The sequence below is a fragment of the Limanda limanda genome, chromosome 2, assembly GCF_963576545.1.
Source record: "Limanda limanda chromosome 2, fLimLim1.1, whole genome shotgun sequence".
Classification (NCBI taxonomy): Eukaryota; Metazoa; Chordata; class Actinopteri; order Pleuronectiformes; family Pleuronectidae; genus Limanda; species Limanda limanda.
In genome coordinates this window covers 31,501,905-31,522,321 of record NC_083637.1, presented here as the reverse complement: position 1 = coordinate 31,522,321, position 20,417 = coordinate 31,501,905, and the positions used below count along the sequence as shown (strand labels likewise).

Here is a 20,417-nt window from a genome sequence, read left to right as displayed (position 1 = left end):
ATCTTGCAGTTCAGATTGTCCAAAAACAATAACCTCAGTTTTATTGTTGTTTAATATGGTCATGTGTTTGGTTCTGAATCGATGGTTTCGAATCATGTCTGCGTGCTGCTCCTCTCACTTTAACACTGAGTCCTGACTGTGAGCGTCATGATGTTTAAATGCAGCCTAATAAACTCTGGAGTGAATCAAACAAACACTTGGTTACTTCATCTGTTGATCAGGTCCTAATAACTAGTGATGAGTGTTTATTAGTTACAGTGAGAGCAGGTCAGAGTGGAGGAGGACAAAGAAACTCCAGCTCGGAAAAAAAAAGGGGTATATGGAGCGGGTCATTCTGCGCATGCGTTAAAAAAATGAGTGCGTTAATTCCACAAATGAATCATCTCGCGTTAACACGTTCATTTGGACAACCCTTATTATAATTTGTTAAAGTAATACAACATAATAAATATAACATATGTTTCCTTACTCATGTTGTACTGTATGTATCTAGAAGTGTTTTTTAACCCTCTTTTGAACAGGAAAATACAATTCCCTCCACGCCGCTCACTTATCCCATCACAACAACCTCTTGCCTGAAAGACTACTGAAGGAAAAAAAGAAATATGACACAGTATTAAGGATTTAGCATTTTATTGTGTACAGTGTACAAGTCATCTACTTAAATCTTATCAGCTGAGGCCTACCTACCTGAATACATTTTATGGTGACATTATCTTTCTTAAAATAATTTCACTACATACGTACAGGACTTTCTCATCTTGTCTAAAAAGTCCAGGTCGCTTTTTAAAAAAGCAACAAAGCAAGATGTGTGTGTGTGTGCAACATTTATCATTTATTAGCAAGATGTTGTGAAGGGTTCAGTGTTCTTCAACAAATTGGACGTGATCTTTAGCCTTCAGATTTCAGTCGAGAGAGAGAGAGAGAGAGAGAGACAGACAGAGAGACAGACAGACAGATATGACTGGATGTAGCAATAACATTGATTAATAAAAATGTACTAGTATCTGCAGTTTTGTTTGGACTTGGAACAGACAACAAGCACATCTATCTCATGATCTTGATGTGGTAAATAGTGAACTGTTGGCGAAAGAAGTTTTTTTGTGTGTTGAAAAATAAAGAACTTACATGTTGGTGATGCTCTCTAGCCTGTCTGTGAGGACCTCCTGGACAAAGAGACAGGAGAGACAAGAAATGATGGTTCTACTCACAGACAAATATTAGGCAGTTTTTCTACTGCATCATTCAATGGCCTGACAGTATAAGATATGCTTTTAGATCAGTGCTGTCCAATCTAATAGATCATTATTATAATTGCGCTTTTTGTGCAGTATTAGAATAGATCTATTGAACATCTGTCCTCACTTCTTCCTCTGTTATGCCCACAACACTTCTGTGTATATAACTTCATTGCAAAATGTGTCTTGCATGCACAAAGCCCCCTGTGTGTAGTGTGTGGGGAAAGACTGTGTAATGAGGCAATGAAGCCCTCCAAACTTCTTAGAACAAGAGAATCAGTTTTTGGAGGAAGCAAGGACAGAAGAAGGCACCGAAAGCTACCACATCAACAAATATGACCGTGCTGATCTTCATCAATCAATCAGACTTTATTTGTATAGCACTTTTCACACATGAAAATATGCAGCTCAAAGTGCTTCACACAATTCCCCCCACCGCCCCGTGTCCCTGTCCCACCCATAGACTGTATAGGTCCCACCCCACCATCTACCCACCCACACCGAGAGCCAAAACTCTTATCAAATTGAGGAAACACCAGGGGCAGGATAATAACTTAAAACTAAGAAGATAGGATAATCACAGAGAAATAACTAACTAACCCCAAACTATCCCTTGAACAATACATGAAATGAAAATTAATAATCTCATAAAAGCACAAACTCATAAAATGTATCGGTGTGAGCACAAATGCGTCTTGTTATACATAGAAATCAGATGACTATGCAGGGCATGATCAGCGAGAGCGCAGATCAGCGGGAAAGTAGAGAGAGGTCACAAACCCAGGGGACTCTGACACGGTAAAAGGCGACCAGACCTATAATGTGCATCTTTCCTGATATCATTAAACCACTTTCAAATCAAATGTAATGAAGTGACAGCGGCTATAATAAACTTATAGGCTTAAACAATACATCTATGTGTCTTGTGCATTGTGAAACCCCTCCCAGTCAGTGAAAATTATCTATATGTGACCTGTCCGTTAATAGAGTGCTTGTAATTATATAGCACTTTTCTAGTCTTGATAACTTGATAGTACAGTTTTGTCATTCACACACACATTGCTAAAGGACACTTTGAATACCCGGAAAGGGAGAGACTGGGATCGAACCTCCACTCTGGATAGGATGACCCGCCTTACCTCCTGATCCACAGCCGCCCAGCTGATTTTGATGACTAGGTCTTGTAGATGTGCTATAGTAAGACACCTCACTCCAGTTCAGAAAAATATACTAGGGGAAGCACGATATGTTGGCCCGATACATTATCGGCTCGATAATGGGAATTTTATATTATTTATTGATCGGTTAATGAAATTGTAGCCAATCAAACATCCGATAAACACAGCGCACGTGGTCGCTCTCATGGTGTCTTAAATTCGCGCCTGTGAAGTTGAAATTTTCAATCTTCTAAGTCACCTTAGAGTCCGTCATTGCGACGACAATGTATGGCGAGGCGCTTGCAGCCAGCGTTAGTGAGGAAAAAGGGAAAAACGCCAAAGCGGTTATCAGTGCAGCAGTGCCTATTTAGCAGGCATTTGAGAACTGCAGGAAGTTAGCTAGATACAGTCCAGTAGTATTTAATGACAGAATCACAGAATTTAACGCTCTCGATGACCAGCCGTTTTCCGTGGTACAACACAAAGGATTTTGCCAGCTGATGGCACATTCCGAGCCCCACTACACTCTGCCAAGTGGCAGCTTCTTTGCAGATGTGTCCCTGCCCTTTATGATGTGGTCGCTGCGCACATTCATAGTCTGATAGATGCCAAGGTACTTTAAGTTTTACCACAGACAAATGGACCTCAGACGTAAGTTCAGTGAGTTTTCTTGGTTTGACAGCTCAGTGGCTGGAGGATAATTTTCAATATGTAACGGACCTTGTTGCATGCACTGGAGTGTTCCAGATCGTATACAGCAGCCTGTCAGTTGTATAAGAGCCTTACATTTTTAATGAAAGATACACTTTATATTTTGTTTCAACTAAATTTGTTTAACAATTGACATTTATGTTCAGAGATATTGTCAGTGCATTTCATTTATTTAGATTTTTTATACAAAACATTTGATAAGCTTTATGTTACATGGAAGAATAGAAATCTTCCTTCCTCTCATGCACTAAAAGTACATAGACTATGCTCAACCTTTTCCTTTTCTTTGTTGAGCATAATATTCTGTTTGCTCTTGTCAGTTTTTAATCAGGTTTTCAGTTCTATAACAGCCTTTATTTTTTAATCCATATTATTTGATCTGAATTACTACTTTAATACATTGACATGAAACCCTAAAGTTTCTGATTTACTTCACTAAAAAACTTAAAACTCAGAACTGAGTCGGAACTGTTTTTGCTGTGTTAAAGATAGAATATTAAATATCCATATTTGCTTAAAATATCTTTGCCATTATACCCGCAGTTGTGCATAAACTACAGTCTATGAAGATATATCGATATCGGCCATGGGAAACAGGTAATTAACGGCCTTAAAAATCCATATTGTGCATCCCAAAAAAATACACAAATCATTCTACCATGAACAATCTGCTGTTGGTGGAAGATCAACCCCCCCAACACCTAATTAACAAAGTTATGTTGAACTTAGAGGCAAACAGACAACTTATATAAGGTGGACAAAATGAGGTGTTTTCAAAACTAAACGTCCAAACAGTCCTTTGGTCTGTCTCACCTTCGAAGAATCAGGTGTGGAGATGGAGGTGCTGGAGGATGGACATGGTTGGGCAGCATTTAACTAAAGAAGAGAGACGAGATAGCAAAGGGAAATGCATAATGGGCAGTGTGAATAAAATATATTTATTTTATTTTATGTGCAAATATTCATTTAAAAACTGGCTTAGTGTTAGTTTCCATCAAGTGACATTTTACCACCTTATTAATAAGCTGTGCAAAAACACTGATACTGCTCAGAATAAATTGTTAACGATAGTTTATCGATAGTCCCCACTTCTTTGTACTGGAAACAATTGGCTGTGCCGCTGTAGTAAATGCACACCAGAAGGAGAATGTGATTCCTGCTATACCAGAGGCTGCAGTTTAAGGATTGAATATCGAGAACCCAAGGTGAATGAAGTGAGTGAATTTCCTTTTAAAGTTTGTTGGCATTAAAAACAGGATCACAATGTTTAGCCAATCATGGTCATCGGCCATCAGCCCAACACTATTCACGCACATTCAAATTAACCAGCCTTAAAATTTCACTGCACTTGTTCTACCTGTGGATTGCTCAGTTCCAGTTTAGTTTCCAATAATAGGATTCTGCTCATCAGATTTTCCCAGCTGGTGCTACTTATGGTGAGGAATTCTTCTCCCGTCTGGGAAAGAGAAAAAAAATATCATGTTTTATTAAATTGTCTTAGCTTTCTGTATGATAAAAGATAGAAGAAATAAAATGGGGTAGAAATTAAAGATTGAAAGAAAACCTCGTCTGTCTTTCTCCCTCTCTCAAGTTCCTCCAGGCGTTTCTCCAGGACCTCGAGCCTGTCTAGTCCAGACAGAGTATTTTTTAGCTGAGTTTCCATTGCTAATAGCCGTCTATCCACTTCAGACAACTAAAAGACAGAAAAGACCAGTGTTTTTTTCTTGACATTTATGAAGGCTAAACAAAAACAAAATTAAGAGAATGGAAAAAATGAAAAGCAGCAAGGAAAAAGCTTAACTCTTAGTAAAAACAATACTAGAAATATTGTATTGTGTAATAATACTCTGTGTTCCCAAAAACAGCGTATCGTGGACAAAGTAGGGGAAATTCATGATAAAGGTTATATACACACACACACACGTATATATACTTTCAATTCGTTTGAATAAATGTATTAAATAATATAAAAAAGTATGCCTTTACGTGCAACATGATATCCTTGTCATCTTTCCCTTCCGCCAGCTCTGGGATTCCATTTTCAGGAGAAGTGATGGAGTAGACTTCATTATGATTAGAGGTGGAGGTTACTTTATGGGAGGAGTTTGTGGGAAAAGTGGAAGCATTTTCTATGAGAGTCATACCAAATGACCTGGACACCTGAAACACAAACAAACTTTAAAATGTTATCAATTAATGTTTCCAATTGTTCACCTGTCTAAATCAACAGCACCTTGCTTTAAGTTAAGGCAGTTTTGTATCTGTGAATACACAAGAGTTCACTAAGGTACGCATGAGGTATATACTTTTGCCTTGTTCTCCTAAGGACTCTTTGGGGTCCCCAGACTCCACTTTGAGATATCCTGCCGGGACTGTCTGTGTGTCTCCATCAGTGTTGTGCAAGTTCACACCTCTAATGAACTAGTTCAAAGTTCTGTTAATACAAATAAACATGAATAGTTCACGTTCATAGTTCACCATTTAAATTCTGAACTAGTTCATAGTTCAGTTCATTTCATAGTTTTAAGGTGGAAAGTGAGAATAAAAGACTTAACTTGTTTTTTAAAGAAATCTTTATCCATCACTACCCCTTTCATTAAACTGTACTTCATATGTATCAATTCCTAAACTAAATGTTTTTTTAATTTGTTGTTATTATGGCTAATTTTGCGTGTTTATTTATTCATACCCTGCCTACAAAAGGCACAACAAATCATAGTGCCATGCCTTGCTATGAAACCAATTATAAGGCTATAGATCTTAAATTCTATGACACACACACAGTCGCCCACTCCTGATATTTCATGCTGGCCTGATACGATGATGATTTAACAAATGAACGTGATGTTACCTCCCGTTCACGCTCAACATATGAAAACTGATTCGTAAAGTTTGCTGTTCGCGAAAAATATGCGCGACATGCACAACACTGTACAGGGAGCCACTGCAGAGAGGATCAATCAAGTTCATCAAGAGGATGAAGAGCCGCGGGTTGCCGACCCCTGGCTACGGCGAAAGACTGATTTGTTTACTGCTCCGCCGTTAAAGAGATGCGGACGTCAAAACATTACTTCGGCTATAATATTAGTTCCGCCTCGCATTTCCCCCTCCCGGTCGCGCGCCCCACCGATGGGGCCACACAGTTTGATAATCACTGGGCTACATCGCGGAAATTTTATGGGCACTGAGCAACGACATGGTGCAAGCATTTCATTTTGACAGGGTCTCTCCTCAGGAGAAGGAAAACATTCCGTAAAGTTTTAGCTTGACATCAGATGATATGAACATGGTCACCGTTCAAATACATTATTTGTCATTTAGTTGCGTTCAGTTCATCGTTTTCATAAAAATGAACATGTTCAATGAACGCATTATTTTGAACTCGTTCATGCACAACACTGATCTCCATCCACCAACATGGTAGAAAGGAGGATAGCACAGACCACTGCCTTCAACCTCAGAAGACCCTGATGCAAACAAAGCAGCCAGATACAACCTTCGCAACTCCATCAGGGGTACCAAGAGAGACTAGAGGGACAAATTGAAGTCTAAATACCACAGCTCTTACTCAAGTCGCATATGGTCTGGATTACGCTGCTTCATGGAATACATAGGGAAGACCAGGGACATAGTTCAGCCCACTGCATTACTCCCAGACCAACTCAAAACCTTCTGCGCCCGGATAAACATAAACAACTGAGTGGACAGACAGGCTGCCAGATTGACCCAAAAAACTGCCGAGGATGGTACTATACAAGGGTCAACCCTTATGCAACCCTAAGAAATGAGGTGCCTGGTCTGCGGAACAACCGCAGCCAGTGGGTCCAGAGCGGGGATTGACAGTGAAGAATGGCTAGAATGACCACTCAATTGCGATCGACAGTCGGCAAACACTGCCCTTTAGTTTGTCTACAGACCTAACAGGTCCAAAAACGATGCCGTTCCTTTGGCGACCCACACAGCGCAAACCGACACAGCACTAACCCACTTAGACAAAGGGCATTACCGCTACTTCGGAATTACAGTATAGCTGTTTTGGGGAGACCCCGGTGACGACGTCTATCGCCACATCGAACAATAATACTATTCACATGTTCTACCATTATTGGCAATAACTCCTCCATTTCAATTGTCATTGCTGCTCCCTTTATTTCATGTTTGCAAATACTTTAAACATTAACACACCTTTCCATTATGTTAATAACTGTTTCTTCCAATCAATGTTGTAAATATTGCAATTTTGTTGGTGTGTTTAACTACATGCGGTATCTATTAATTTGTGTCCATCCTGGCAGAGAGTTTTTTTTGGTAGATTTTCCTCACTCTTGTTGAGGGTTGAGGACAGCGCATGTTGCACCTTATTAAGCCCTTTGAGAAAAATTGTGATTTGTGAATATGGGCTTTACAGATACAATTTGAATGATTGGATAATAGTGCTCTTTCTACTTAGCTTGTTTTAAGTATGATTTAATTAATGCTGTACTGCTTAGCTGATCTGCTGCTTTTCATCCAACACTTTCCTTTGTACTGTTGGCCCTGGGTATCCATTGTGTTAGGAGCCACACAGTAAAGATATTTTTCATATTACTATGTGACCTTTAGACATCTTCAGGAGAGGTGTGAAAATGTCTGGATTCGTAGCTGCATTGCAATGCAGACCAGGACAACTCTGCATCTATGCAGTGACAGAACAAAATCAATTCATATTTTCCGCTACGTTCATTGTTTTAGTGGTTTTCTACTGCTTCAGTATTATAACCACCGCCGCTTCAGGATCAGGACAGATGCACATTTAAGGTCGGAGTCTGGTTCCTCCTCACTCCCCCGCTGACCTGCGCTCACTTTACACTTTAATTATAAACACCTTTTACTTGATGTAACGTGACACACACAGCCAGGACATCAAGGTTAAAGTGACCGCAACAATCCCAATAGTATAGTACTTAATACTTACACTGCCTACATCAGTCAGCGTTGGATGAGCCTCTCCTCTATGATCTTTGTGTGAGCCTGGGCATCTGCCTCTGGGCTTGAACATACAAACACAAAGAATTAGTAACAATCTAGTCCTTGCTTGTTGGTCAACAAGACAAGGGTGCAGCCCCTACCCGAAAATTCAGCTCGCCTGGATCCCTGCAGTGTAGTCCATTTGTATGTGTGGCTGGGCCAGCCTCGCTCCGGTCCTGTTTTAACAACAATTCACTGAGCTTGTGTTGGTTTCAGTTTATTTAGATTAATCGATAAATGCATACAGAAACATATATTTTTTTTCCATTTTTAACTTAATCTTTTTCAAATGTATTTCTTCTGCTGACATTGTTGAACTATAAACACCAAGTACTTCATTTTCTGCTGTTTTTTTACATTGTCAACCATGGCTGGAGATCCTGTGTGGAGCCATAGCCCTATTGTTTACAGTACGGATCAGCTGTTGGCACTTTACAACACGTCTGTGCTGCCTGAGGAGAAACCCAATGTCCCCCGCGAGCTGAGGAGGCCGGGGAACTGTGCGGGGGCCACGCGTTGTGCAAGGAGGATATGCTAAAGACCTGTCCTCCCGTTCATCTTCATAAGGAATGGAAGATCCCTTATGATGATGGACAGATTCCAGCTGATCCATCGGACAGGACGGTGGAGAGCAGTAAGAGGAAAGGAGGACAGCTGGCAGTGTTTGTAAATAATAGATGGTGAAACTCTGGGAACATCACTATTAAAGAACAGCCCTGCTGTCGGGACAGATACCACACTATCTAACTCAGGGAGTTCCCATTTTATCGCAACAGCTGCAAATGTTACCCCCTCTGCTAACGCTGATGCAGCCTGTGATGTCCTCAACTATGTGCTGAGCAGGCTGCAGACACAGCTCTCACCTCTGAGGACTTCAATGTTGCCTCTCAATCCTCCACTCTGCCCACTTTCTGACGTTTTTATTATTCAACTGTGTGGGAAGAACCCTGCGAAGGCCATGGGGAGGACATTGCAAGCCTCACACACTGTATCACGGACAACATCAACTTCTGTGTGGATTAGCCTCCAGTTTCTAGCTCTGACTAGCTCTTTGTTGTGAGGCGATATAGAACAGGACTAGTCTGTACCATTAAATGCTTGAGTGCCGGTATGCAGTACAGCCAATAGCTCCTCTTCAGCTCCTTGCACATTGGAACAATTCATGTAAGAACCATTGCTACTAAAAGGTTTTGACAAGAAGATGTTTGAAAGACCCCTTGTTTGTCACCAAACACGAAATATTGTTCTACGATAAAATGGTATGTTGGTAGAAATGGTAGAACTTGTACAGGTTATGCAATCAAGAGACACAACATATACACAGGTATTAATGTAAAGGAAAATGAACCACTTAAAGATACTGTACCTTTTCCAGTTGGTTATGTTTCTGTAGGACCAAGTTAATGACGTCACAGATGACAGAGATTTTCCTTTGAGAGAAACCCCACTGGAGGAACTGCTGCTTGGTTAGTATGGGCTTATAGTGGAATATATCTCTTAGTACCTAAACACACAAAACACACAAATAAATTAATGGTTTATCTCAAATAAACAGACCACTAAAGGCTAGCAGATCAGTCATTGTTAATGTTAACAAATATTTTGCACATTTCTATGTTAATAGTAATATATAATAGTAATAAGGGCTGAACGATTTGGGAAAATAATCTAATTGCGATTTTTTCCCCCCAATATTGCAATTGCGATTTAATATGCGATTTTTTTATTTGATCCTCTTTTTTTCCCCAACAAAACGTAATGAATGGGTTAAATATGACCAACACAATATTAGATACATTTAGTGTCAAATATTCTTTAAAATTAAAGGTGTCTTACTGCTCCCAAGTCAGTGACATTTCACACAACTGAAACATAGAATTTGCCTCTACTATACTTTGAAAATATTTTGTAAAATCAAAGTAAATAAAGTTATAAATAAAAAACGGAGAAATGCTCAGGCCACAGAGTCCAACAGTTTCCTGAAGCTAATGAAATGGTCCCACTCCTCAAACTTTGGTTTTTAACCCTTTCAAACACAAGTCACGTAACACACAGAGTGTGTGTGGAGCCACAACACAGCAGACATGAGGCGGTGTAAAGACATCGAGCGTCCCGTTCATTTCTGGGTGGTCGTGCAGCGGTACGGAGGCGCCGGGCCTCAAGGCCGAATTATAGTAGTTTTTTACGCAAGCACGCACGCAGCTTCTACGGACTCGTTTTGGTTTATAGTTCCCTCACGGTTGCGGTCGTTGCAACGCAATTCACCGCCAGACCACTAGGCGGAGTAATGTTTTTTGTTGAAGTCGGCTCTTCTTCGTGTGTGGCACACGTTAATTTACATCGCCACGGCGGCTCCTCAGAGCCTTTTTCTGGCGGACAAATCCGCCGGTCAGTGACGGGTTATACTAGTGGACATGGTTTCGGATCTTTTTTGCCAAGTGCTCTTCTATTTGGTCCATATTCGTTCTTCTAAATCTTCCGTGGTTTCCGCAGTTTCCGGGATTGAAACCGGAAACTAGACTCCGGACGGGATGTAGTAAGCAGACCAATCACAAGCCTTGCGGGCTGCGTGAGGCTCGCGTCGCTTTGTCGTATAGTCAGAATTGGCTGACGCACGCAAGCCGCAACACGCCCCCCCGCAAGTACGCGAGGGGCGTGTTGCGTCTCTCGCGTGCGTGCGTAAAAAGTCGAGTATAAATCGGCCTTCAGCGGGAACACCCCTGTCTCGCAGATGTGCGTGTAGGGGACCGGGGGGCTCTGGAACCCCGCCTCCCCGGAGCTCGGCTTGCTTTTCCGGGGAAGGATTTTCAGGTCCGCCGCCGGCACCGCGGTCACCAGTGAGATGAGCTCGCTCTATGTTTCCGCCACGTCGAAGACTTGAGGCCCCTGTAGGTGATGCCGGCCTGCTTTGCTGTCTTCTGGATCAGCGGAGTTTTGTTGTCTCGCGGCATTCTGGCTGCGGGTGAGGACGGCAGCCCGGTGCCCTACTCCCATTCGCACGTTATAATCACGCACGTTGCGATTAGGAAATCGCGTTTTATCATATCGCGATTTTATCGCAAATGCAATTAAAAGATTCATTGAGAAAGATTGCGAATGTGGAATGAGTGCAGTATATTGCAACATGGCAGAGACCAGTCTTAAAGCTAAATAATGTAGTATTTTAACCTGAAGAAATAAAGGTTTTAAAATCATTTTGATGGTGAAGAAATATTATAGGGAGAATGACATATCTGCGTCTGTCACAACCAGAGCTCATGGAATTGCAATTTATAATAGTGAAACTACATGCAACTAATGTCTGGTGTGTTGTATTTGCCACATGCTTTACAGCATACATCACTTTTCAAAAACCAAACCCACATCTATGAGCAAAAGATATCAGATATCTTAAAGAAAAACAAGCTCTGTATTAAAGGTAATCATGGCAGAGCCAATCAGAAAGTGAGGATGGCCTTGTTGAAGGAATCGAAGAAGTGAAAAACAGAAAGCTCAAAGAGGCAAAGGGATGCAGGTTAGATGCCGACCTGGTTTATCATGTCATGGCTCAGTGCAGAGTTATGGAGAGGGGAAAAAAACAGTAGTGCTAAGGCTGGTTGGTTTATGGTTCTCCAAGGGTTGCGCGTGTTAATTCCTCGCCAGAACACTAGGCGGAGTAACGTGTTTTGTCGAGGAGCGGTGATTCTCAACTGGTGGGTTGCGACCCGGACCCGTTTTTCAGTGGGTCGCGGGCCTTTGCCTGGGCAAAATAACTGTTAAGAAAAATATCCTGTGCTTTTATTTTGAAGGGTATTTTTTTATGTAGCGGGTGCCGTCTAATAGGATAGGATCAGTTTTGTTTGTTGTCATAGATTCAGTGAGTGAGTTTTCACAGCTAAAGCTACATAATTTGGGACTTTCTGAAACTACTTCTCAGAAGGACTTTTTTAATTCAAGTTTGTAAGGGCGGCTGTGGCTGAGGGGTAGAGTGGTCGTCCTCCAACCTGAAGGTCGGCGGTCGTTTTGGTTTATACGACCAGCAGGTGATATACTGTGATGTTCTGTACTATCTAAGATTCAAACTGCACCATCTTTTTATTAACTAATTTGAGAAGTTGAAAATGTTCCTCGATTTGGGTCGCAGTCATTAAGGCGTGATGGTTGGTCCCGAAGCCAGACCAGTTGAGAACCACTGCACTAGAGGATAGGGCAATGCCATCCAGAGTTGCTATGTCAGTAGATAATGCATCACTGAGGTGTTTAGGGCCAAGTATTAGAACTTATGTTTAGCTTAATTCTGAGTTGAATAAGAAAAAATTGCAGGTCTTCCAGGTTTTTATTTCCTTAAAATATGCTTGGAATTTAGTAAGCCGATTACTTTCTTTTGATTTTATACACATTGTATTACTGTTACAATGACAGGTTGCAAGACCAGCCTCTCACAAGGCCGCTACACCTTGAGGCACAATCAGGTCCTCAAGAGCCTAGACCCAAGAGGCTGCATTCATCCGGGAGGGACAGAAGAGGCCCAAGCATCCTCCTACGAAGCCAGAATCTGGACACCTAGCCATGGCCAGGGACTGGAAGATGCTTGTCGATATTGGCCAGCAACTAATTTTTCCACCTGAGATTGCTTCTACCAACCTTAGGCTAAACATGGTACTCTGGTCTCCTTCACGAAAGGCTGTGTACATCATAGAGCTCACAGTCCCGTGGGAAAACTCTGTTGAAGAGGCCTATGAGCGTAAGAAACTGCGTTACACAGAGTTGGCAGCAGACGCAACTCAGCGTGGCTGGAATGCAAAAGTCTGGCCAGTTGATGTGGGATGCAGAGGATTTGTGGCTTCTTCCACCATCAGGTTGCTGAAAGAACTTGGAATCCATGGACAGGCTCTGCGACAGACCGTCAGAGCAGTTTCTCAAGCAGCTGAAAGAGGCAGCCAGTGGATCTGGATCAAACGGAAGGACCCTTGCTGGGCTATAACTTCATGACCCCCCACCCCCAACTGAGAACCGAATTCAGATCCCTCCAGCTTGAGGAGGGCATATGAGGTATGTGGTCAGCTGTAGGGCTGGCTCAGGGTAGAGGACGGCCTTGCCTTGCATAGTCCCGTGGGAAATCTTAATTGGGCATGGGAAACAAGCTAAGGCTTGATCACCCTTAAGCTGGCCACCTTTGATGAGAGTGTTTAGTAGAGATGAGCCGGATACTCGGCTGAAACGAGTATCCGGTACGGATAAAGCACTTTTGCCGAATACGAGTATAATACGAGTAATCGGAGTCATTATCTGTGCTCGGACTGAATGAAAATCCTCACACAGCGTCACAGCGCTCCTCCCGTCACACACGGCTCTGCTCACTCACTCACAGAACAGCTCTCTGTCTCTCAGTCACTCAGGTTCACTGCGCATCGGGACTGTTCCATAGGCTCAGTCAAGGAAGCAGAAATGATTCGTTCATTTCCCGACTGGGTCTTCGGGTACGAGTCTTTGGAAAATTTTTCACGAGACCTGCATTGGCTCAGTAGAGGAGCGCTGGAGATGCGAGGGACGTTCACTGTCTCCCGGAGAAATGAGCGCTCTGTGTTTTTGGTATGGAAAGACGTGAATTGTATTTGTTCACGGGTCATGGTGACTGGTTTTGTTGTTTTCACTTTACATTTACACTTACTTTACAGTAAAGTAAACCTCTATTAAATACAGTACAACATGACAGTTTGTATGGTTTGAAATTGTCATCTATTATCACACTGGCATTTAATTATCACAGCAAACAATTACACTGCACTAAACTTTAAGTGTTGATGTGAAGTGAAAATAACAGGACCAGTCTGTATGACTTGTGGGCGAATGTGGTTCGCGTCTTTCTGTGCTGGAAACACGGAGTGTTCGTTTCTCCGGGAGACAGTGAACGTCCCTCGCATCTCACACATCTCACGCACGCACGCACGCACGCACGCATTCCTTATCACTCCCACTTCCGGGTTAGGCCCCGCCCACTCCGAGTACGGATACGGATAATTCATATGGTTAACAGATACAGATACAGATACAGATAATGCTGTACTCGCTCATCCCTAGTGTTTAGTGATTAAAGGCCAAAACACCCACTGATTCGATGGCACTCTACTGAGGATGTGTCCCAAAATTGACATCTTAACCCAGTCTAAGAAATAAACCTCCCATACCACTCTGTCAACATCACGGCAAATCTCATGTGAGTGCATACCATCTATTGGCACAATGGACAGTTTTAACATCTCGTCCTGTGTTTTATGATTCTGTTATTGTCTGCATAGCAATGAAATTAATATAGTAAATTGAGCGGGGGCAGACACAGCCTCCATGGGGTTTGGGCTGTGTGATGTGTGTAGGACAACCTTGCCTCCTAGTTACAAATCTGTCATTTTGGTTATATTTTTGGGATAATGTCCCTTTGAATATCATCTTTGACAGTCATTAACGTCATGGGTAACTTGTAGGAAGCTCAGCTAGGGCTTTTGGAACTTTAGTCAGCTCTAGTTCCAGTTCAATAATGTTGAATGTTGGTGTTATTAACAGTAGATGTTTTTGCCCCCAAAAATGTCAATTCTTTCTGGCAACTCATCACAGCTAAACCTACCTCACAAAAATAAAACGATGCAGTTATAGCTCTATAAAATCCTATAACATTACTTTAACTTGTCAGACAACATGCTTCTTTGGCTTCTAAGACTGCCGTTTTCTTTTCAGCCTTGTAAATAAATGCATGTGTGTAAAACTATGTATGGTGGAGTTCAAACCCTCGACTCTCCTTTACTACACGGATAATTGCACCTAACTATAATAAGTTTCGGCCACATTTTATAGAATAAAAGAATTGCACTTATTTACAAAAAAGAATTTAAAATGTAATATTCAAGTACATTACTGAAGCATGTTGTTTATTATTCTCCCCTAATCTATTGTTGTTTTCACGGAAGGAGCATATATCAGTTGAGTGACGTGTGATGTCATCAGTATTCACGCATATATACGACAGAGTAATGTTGCTCTTCATATATGTATGGAAGCTGTGAGTAGCAGCTGCTTCCATAGAAAACTTTCAAAAAAAGATACGCTGCATCGGGGATAATAAAGTTCCCGGACAGAAGACAGAGTCTTGTCTGCTTTAAGAGTGAAACAATAACAATGTGAAGTACACCTCCCACCTGTAGGGGGAGCTACCCAGGTGCAAATTCTACATTGTGTTGCTTTAATCCACTTGTGAAAACACAGTGTTCAAAACGTGTGTATACTTTGTTATACCTTGTAAAGCTTGTCCGTGAATCGGAGGTCCGTTTTGCCAGTAAGCTCCAGTCCTGCTGACATTAGTTGCTCAGCAAGAGGTGGAGAGAAGGATGTCAGGGTAAAGCTCACTATTGGAAGAAAAGCTGAGGGATCTCCTTTTGACAGACTGGTGGAGAAACAAATAATGTTATTAATTAGATTAATAATAATTAGATGAAATCCTGCAAAGAAGACTGTTAGCAGTGAAAGGCGCAACGCCGATGTCGCGTCACCACAAGATTATGCTCCTTAAATGCTCCTTAAAGTTGTTATGCTCCTTAAAGTTGTTTACGATCCGCTATTAAAGAAATAGTTATCCCCTTTGCTCAAAGCTCCAACATGCTTTCTCTTCTGGTGCATATTACAGTGATGTTTTCTCTGAAGGCTTAAATGTTATGTGTCCCCACTTTTGTAAGTATTGTTACTTCCCTGGTTCAACCAGGAGAGAAAGTAATGAAACAAAGACACAACATTTTCTGATAGTTGTTTTGTTTCACCGCAGTTCCATTCTAAAGCACAAAAACAACCTGCAGGAAGATGTAGAATTGGCAGGTTATACAGACATGAATGCAGCCCAGTGCAGCTTTTCTGCTGGGGCTATAATTTAATGGAAGCAAGCAGGATAAGCTACCTGCTTAGGGCAACCCATGACGTCCTTCCATCACCCAAAAACCTACAACAGTGGCTGAAGGAAGACCCATCCTGCCCACTCTGCTCAACTCCAGCTACCCTCAGTCACATCCTCACTGGTTGTAAAATATGTCTCTCCAAAGGTAGGCATACGCGGATACACAACTAGGTGGCTGCGCACAGTCAAAGCATGGACTCACCCAGAAGCCGCTCATATAAACCCAGACACTGTTATTAGATTGTAAAGGAACTTTTCTATTTTAACCTGCGCAGCTTTTTCCGTCTTTACGATAGTAAAGCCTGGCGCCACACGTGGTGTTTGTACTTCTCTCACTGAACGAGAGAAAGTAGGAGCAAAGTGGAAAGTTAAATCTGATTAGTTGTACATTTTTGTTGAAATTGTTTATGTGTGTAAAGTAATTATATATTAGGGGGAAAAGGAGAAAAGGGGAAACTCAAACGAAATTTTTCAAAAATAAAGAATTTTGTTTTGAGGACTTTTTCCAAACCTTTTTATTTTGTTATTGAATGCAAACCTTATTTTAGTTGAAATGAGAAAAGGACGTTCATTGTGAGAATTATTGATAAACATTGTTGAAACACTAACTTACTTTATGTTAGTTGTTAGTTTGCCCCCCTAATACAGACATTAACAACTACTAGGCTACTTCAAGATAATTTTGATAGACTGCTGAACTTGAATTTACATTGTGTTTTGATATTCCTCCAGAAAGTTAATTGAATTTTACTTTGGTTTTCATTTATTTGCTGTTGGACAGCTTAATGTAGTTTGATATATTCCTTTTACTTGAATGGAACAAACTCTTGCACAAATTTTATTTTGGACAGATATGGGACTGTAAAAGGCAGATTAGGGGTTCAGACTGGGCTTTTTAGCTTTTTTAGTTTTTTGTTTGAAAAATGCCCTGGAAGTGCATAACTAAATATAATCGTTAGATTAATCGATACACAGTTATGTCCATTTTGAATACTGCTACATAGGATAATGAACAGATTAATCTAAGCCACCAGTTGAGTGTCGGAGTGGTCGTCCTCCAACCAAAAGGTCGGCAATTTGATCCCAGTCTTCCTTATCTGCTTGCCAAAGTGTCCTTGGGCAAGATGCTGAACCCTGAATGGCCCCTCATAGAAAAAACAAGTGCTGCTAATAGATGCACTGTATGAATGTGTGTGTGAATGGATGAACGGCCAACTGTGATGTAAAGCGTTTTGAGTGGTCATCAAGACTAGAACAGCAATATATAAATGAAAAACATTTACCAGTTAATCAATAATCAAAAGTAGTTATTTATTGCCGACCTTATTTATAACATTACTTTTCTGGTCTTAATAACCACTCGAAATTGCTTTACAGTACACTTTTGCCATTCATGCATTTCACACACACACATTCATACAGTGCATCTTTGTGTCATGCATCATTGCTGAGGTACCATTACTTGCCTGAAGAGGCGTCAAATTGCTTACAAATTAGTTGAACAGCAGTTAGTGATGAGTGGATGGTCACGCACATGCAATATAGTAATGCAGTATTATTTTTTTGTAAAACTACATTATGTCTTGGTGGTTATGAATTTCTAAGAGGCAGTGGTCCTTCTTTATTTCTACTCATTCTGAGTCTTTAATGCTCTAAATTGTGTCTGCTGCAATAGTGTCTTTGCCAGACATTGTCTGTGTCTGTCCTGTTATAGGTTCAGCTATTACGAGCATATCCTGCTGGTCCATCACAAATGATCGGTGATGACTTGACATAGTACTAGAGAGCTGACTTTTACCCGCTGTACTAGCGAGACGGCAAATATCATGATGATTGTTTTTGGTGTAAAGAAAAAACATGAACTCTCTAAACGTAGGCCTACACTGACATGTCTACAGAGGTCTCTTTACTTCTGCTTATTTGTCTAACTACTTTATTAACGTTATGCTAGGCTAGATCAGCTGACTGAGTGAACTCTTCTTAAAACATACTTTTATCGGGCAGCCATTCCTGATTTTACTTTCTTTATAACTTTTACTGAGCACAGCACTGGTATGTATACACTAATGTATTTTACCTGTTTCTTCTAAACCTGATGTTTTAGTACCTGCCTTTTGTATGCTGCATTTGTAAAGCACTTTGTAACATGTGTTTTGAAAAGTGCTCTACAAATTAAGATTATTATATTATTACAGTTGAAAAATAAATTCGTGGTGTTAGAGCATCTAGCACTGTCGATCGTTATTGGTAGATGTAAATGTGACTTTTAACAAGATACAGCTGAGTAGAGAAATGGCATTACAGTTAGTTTAATGGCTTACCCATTGTAGTCCACATATCCTGGATACCTTATCACCCGCAGGAGACTTTCCAATTTACGAAGACAACCTTGGACATCTCCAGTAGACAGCATCTTTAACTTGGATCTGTTATAGAGGCAGGCGCCTCATTAACCGCCTATTTCACGGAAATATTAACACACACTGCGCGTTGTCTGCCTCTGACATCGATACTTTTCGTGGCTCCTTTTCTTTCTGCCGGGGGATCAACGACAACGAGTCTGATTGGTTGGTAAGTTCTTCTTCTGCTGTTTCTACTTCTTCCTCTTTGTAGTTGAGAGTGTTTAGACTGCCCCCCAAAGGATGAAAACTGTACCTATCAGTATACACTGTTGTGCGTGCGTGTGTGTGTGTGCGTATGTGTGTGTGTGTGTGTGCGTGTGCGTGTGTGTGTGTGTGTGTGTGTTTGTGTGTGTGTGTGTGTGTGTGTGTGTGTGTGTTGTGTGCGCCTTAGATATCTAAACAAATAATAGTCAATGCAAAGCTTAAATTGATCAGAAAATGATTCCCCATCACTTTATATAACATGATAAGGGACGTCATGAAGAAGTCAGAGTTAAGTCAGAGCATGACGTCATACACAACTCAAGAAAATTACTTTTTCCAGGTCTCTCTGCGTCCTACTATTTACTTTTGACTTAATAGACATGACTTTATATAGATAAGAAAAAATGTATGATCATATGCTATAGGAATTGCGTAATAAGGACATCACTATGAAGTCAGAAAATGACCTTAGACAGTAGTTATGCACAGACAATTGTAACCAATAAGATTAGAAAGTCGATGTCCAGTTTATTTAGAATTACCAATTATTTGTCATCATATGGTATAAATCATGTCATTATGACGTCATTGTAAAGTAGGATTACAATATAAAAAAGTTACTATGCCTGTTTGGAGTATACAGTATATAGAGTTTGCAGGTTATGCATCGTCCTTCAAATACTTGTCATTACCTTTGCCAGTTGATTGCTGTCATATTAGCTATGGGAAGTTGTAACTGTTAATCAGGAAATACAGTAAACATTAAAATCTGAAAATTGTTAAAACAAGTCATTCATTTTCTACAGTTAAGCTAAACATCCTGGACATGCTGTGAGAATGTCCATCAAGCAATCACTTTTCCAAAAATACATTCACATCTATTTTTAATTTATTAATAGAGTATGTTGCAGTGCAATGCTCAGTTGCATTATCCTTAAACCCAGCATGTCCAGGAAACCACTACAGCCTGACATCCATGGCAATTCATCTTTACACAACTTTAAAATCTTTTAAAATTTAAATTTGGCTTCTAAATGATCCAAAACAGAATCTCAATGCCTTTGATTAAAGTGTTTCTATTACTCGATTGTAAAAGAGCAATATTGATTCAAGCTGTTCATGAAAAAAAAAATCCACTGGTTATTACAACTTGGGTCTGTTGAAGGGTCTTAGTGGTCCAATCCACCTTCGCTCGACCTGCAACACTGTTAGCAAACTAAATGTCAGATATCAGAATGTGTCCATCAAATATACTATATAGGTTCGTGGCTTGGTTCTGAACCGTTTCTCATTCGTTTGGGGCATGGTCATTGTAGTCCAGACCAGGGGCCTATATTACGAAGCCAGTTCAACATATCTATCAGTTATCCGGCTGATCTACAAACGCACAGGAGGTTGAAGCGCTGCGAAAAGCGGTCCGCCTCATTTCCTCTCCCATGTTCGCACCGGCAGCGTAATGCCGGGAAGAACCGGGGAGCGCCGCGGCCACACACACACACACACAAGCACATAATCTCCTGTGGAGGGTGGGGGGTGGGGGGCAGCTACAGGCTTGCGTAGGTCAGTCACCTGTGAATTCCAGCATAATTTACCCCTGAACCAGCGCGGAGAAATGCGCTCCCTGGGCCACAGGGATGAGCCAACCCCACGCCACTACGCTGTCATGGGTGGAACCAGGTCACCAGTGGACACAGGAGCTGGGTCCGAACTCATGGGTAAGTTTGGCATGCTGTCGTGTTGGCAGGATTTCAACCACCTATTCATTGCACAATATCTAATAATA

General features: G+C 41.2%; 1 protein-coding gene across 1 annotated transcript; it reads right to left on the bottom strand.

Annotated features, from left to right (window-relative positions):
- Nucleotides 1–616: 616 nt before the first annotated feature.
- cep44 (centrosomal protein 44) lies at nucleotides 617–18,441 on the bottom strand. Its single transcript, XM_061090404.1, has 11 exons — nucleotides 18,350–18,441; nucleotides 15,380–15,527; nucleotides 9,480–9,617; nucleotides 8,215–8,289; nucleotides 8,061–8,135; nucleotides 5,093–5,266; nucleotides 4,671–4,799; nucleotides 4,464–4,562; nucleotides 3,920–3,982; nucleotides 1,129–1,166; nucleotides 617–896 (listed from the first exon to the last, which is right to left on the bottom strand). The coding sequence occupies exons 1-11, from the start codon at nucleotides 18,439–18,441 to the stop codon at nucleotides 839–841; spliced, it is 1,089 nt and encodes a 362-aa protein (XP_060946387.1). The 3' UTR covers nucleotides 617–838.
- Between the last annotated feature and the right edge of the window lie 1,976 nt (nucleotides 18,442–20,417).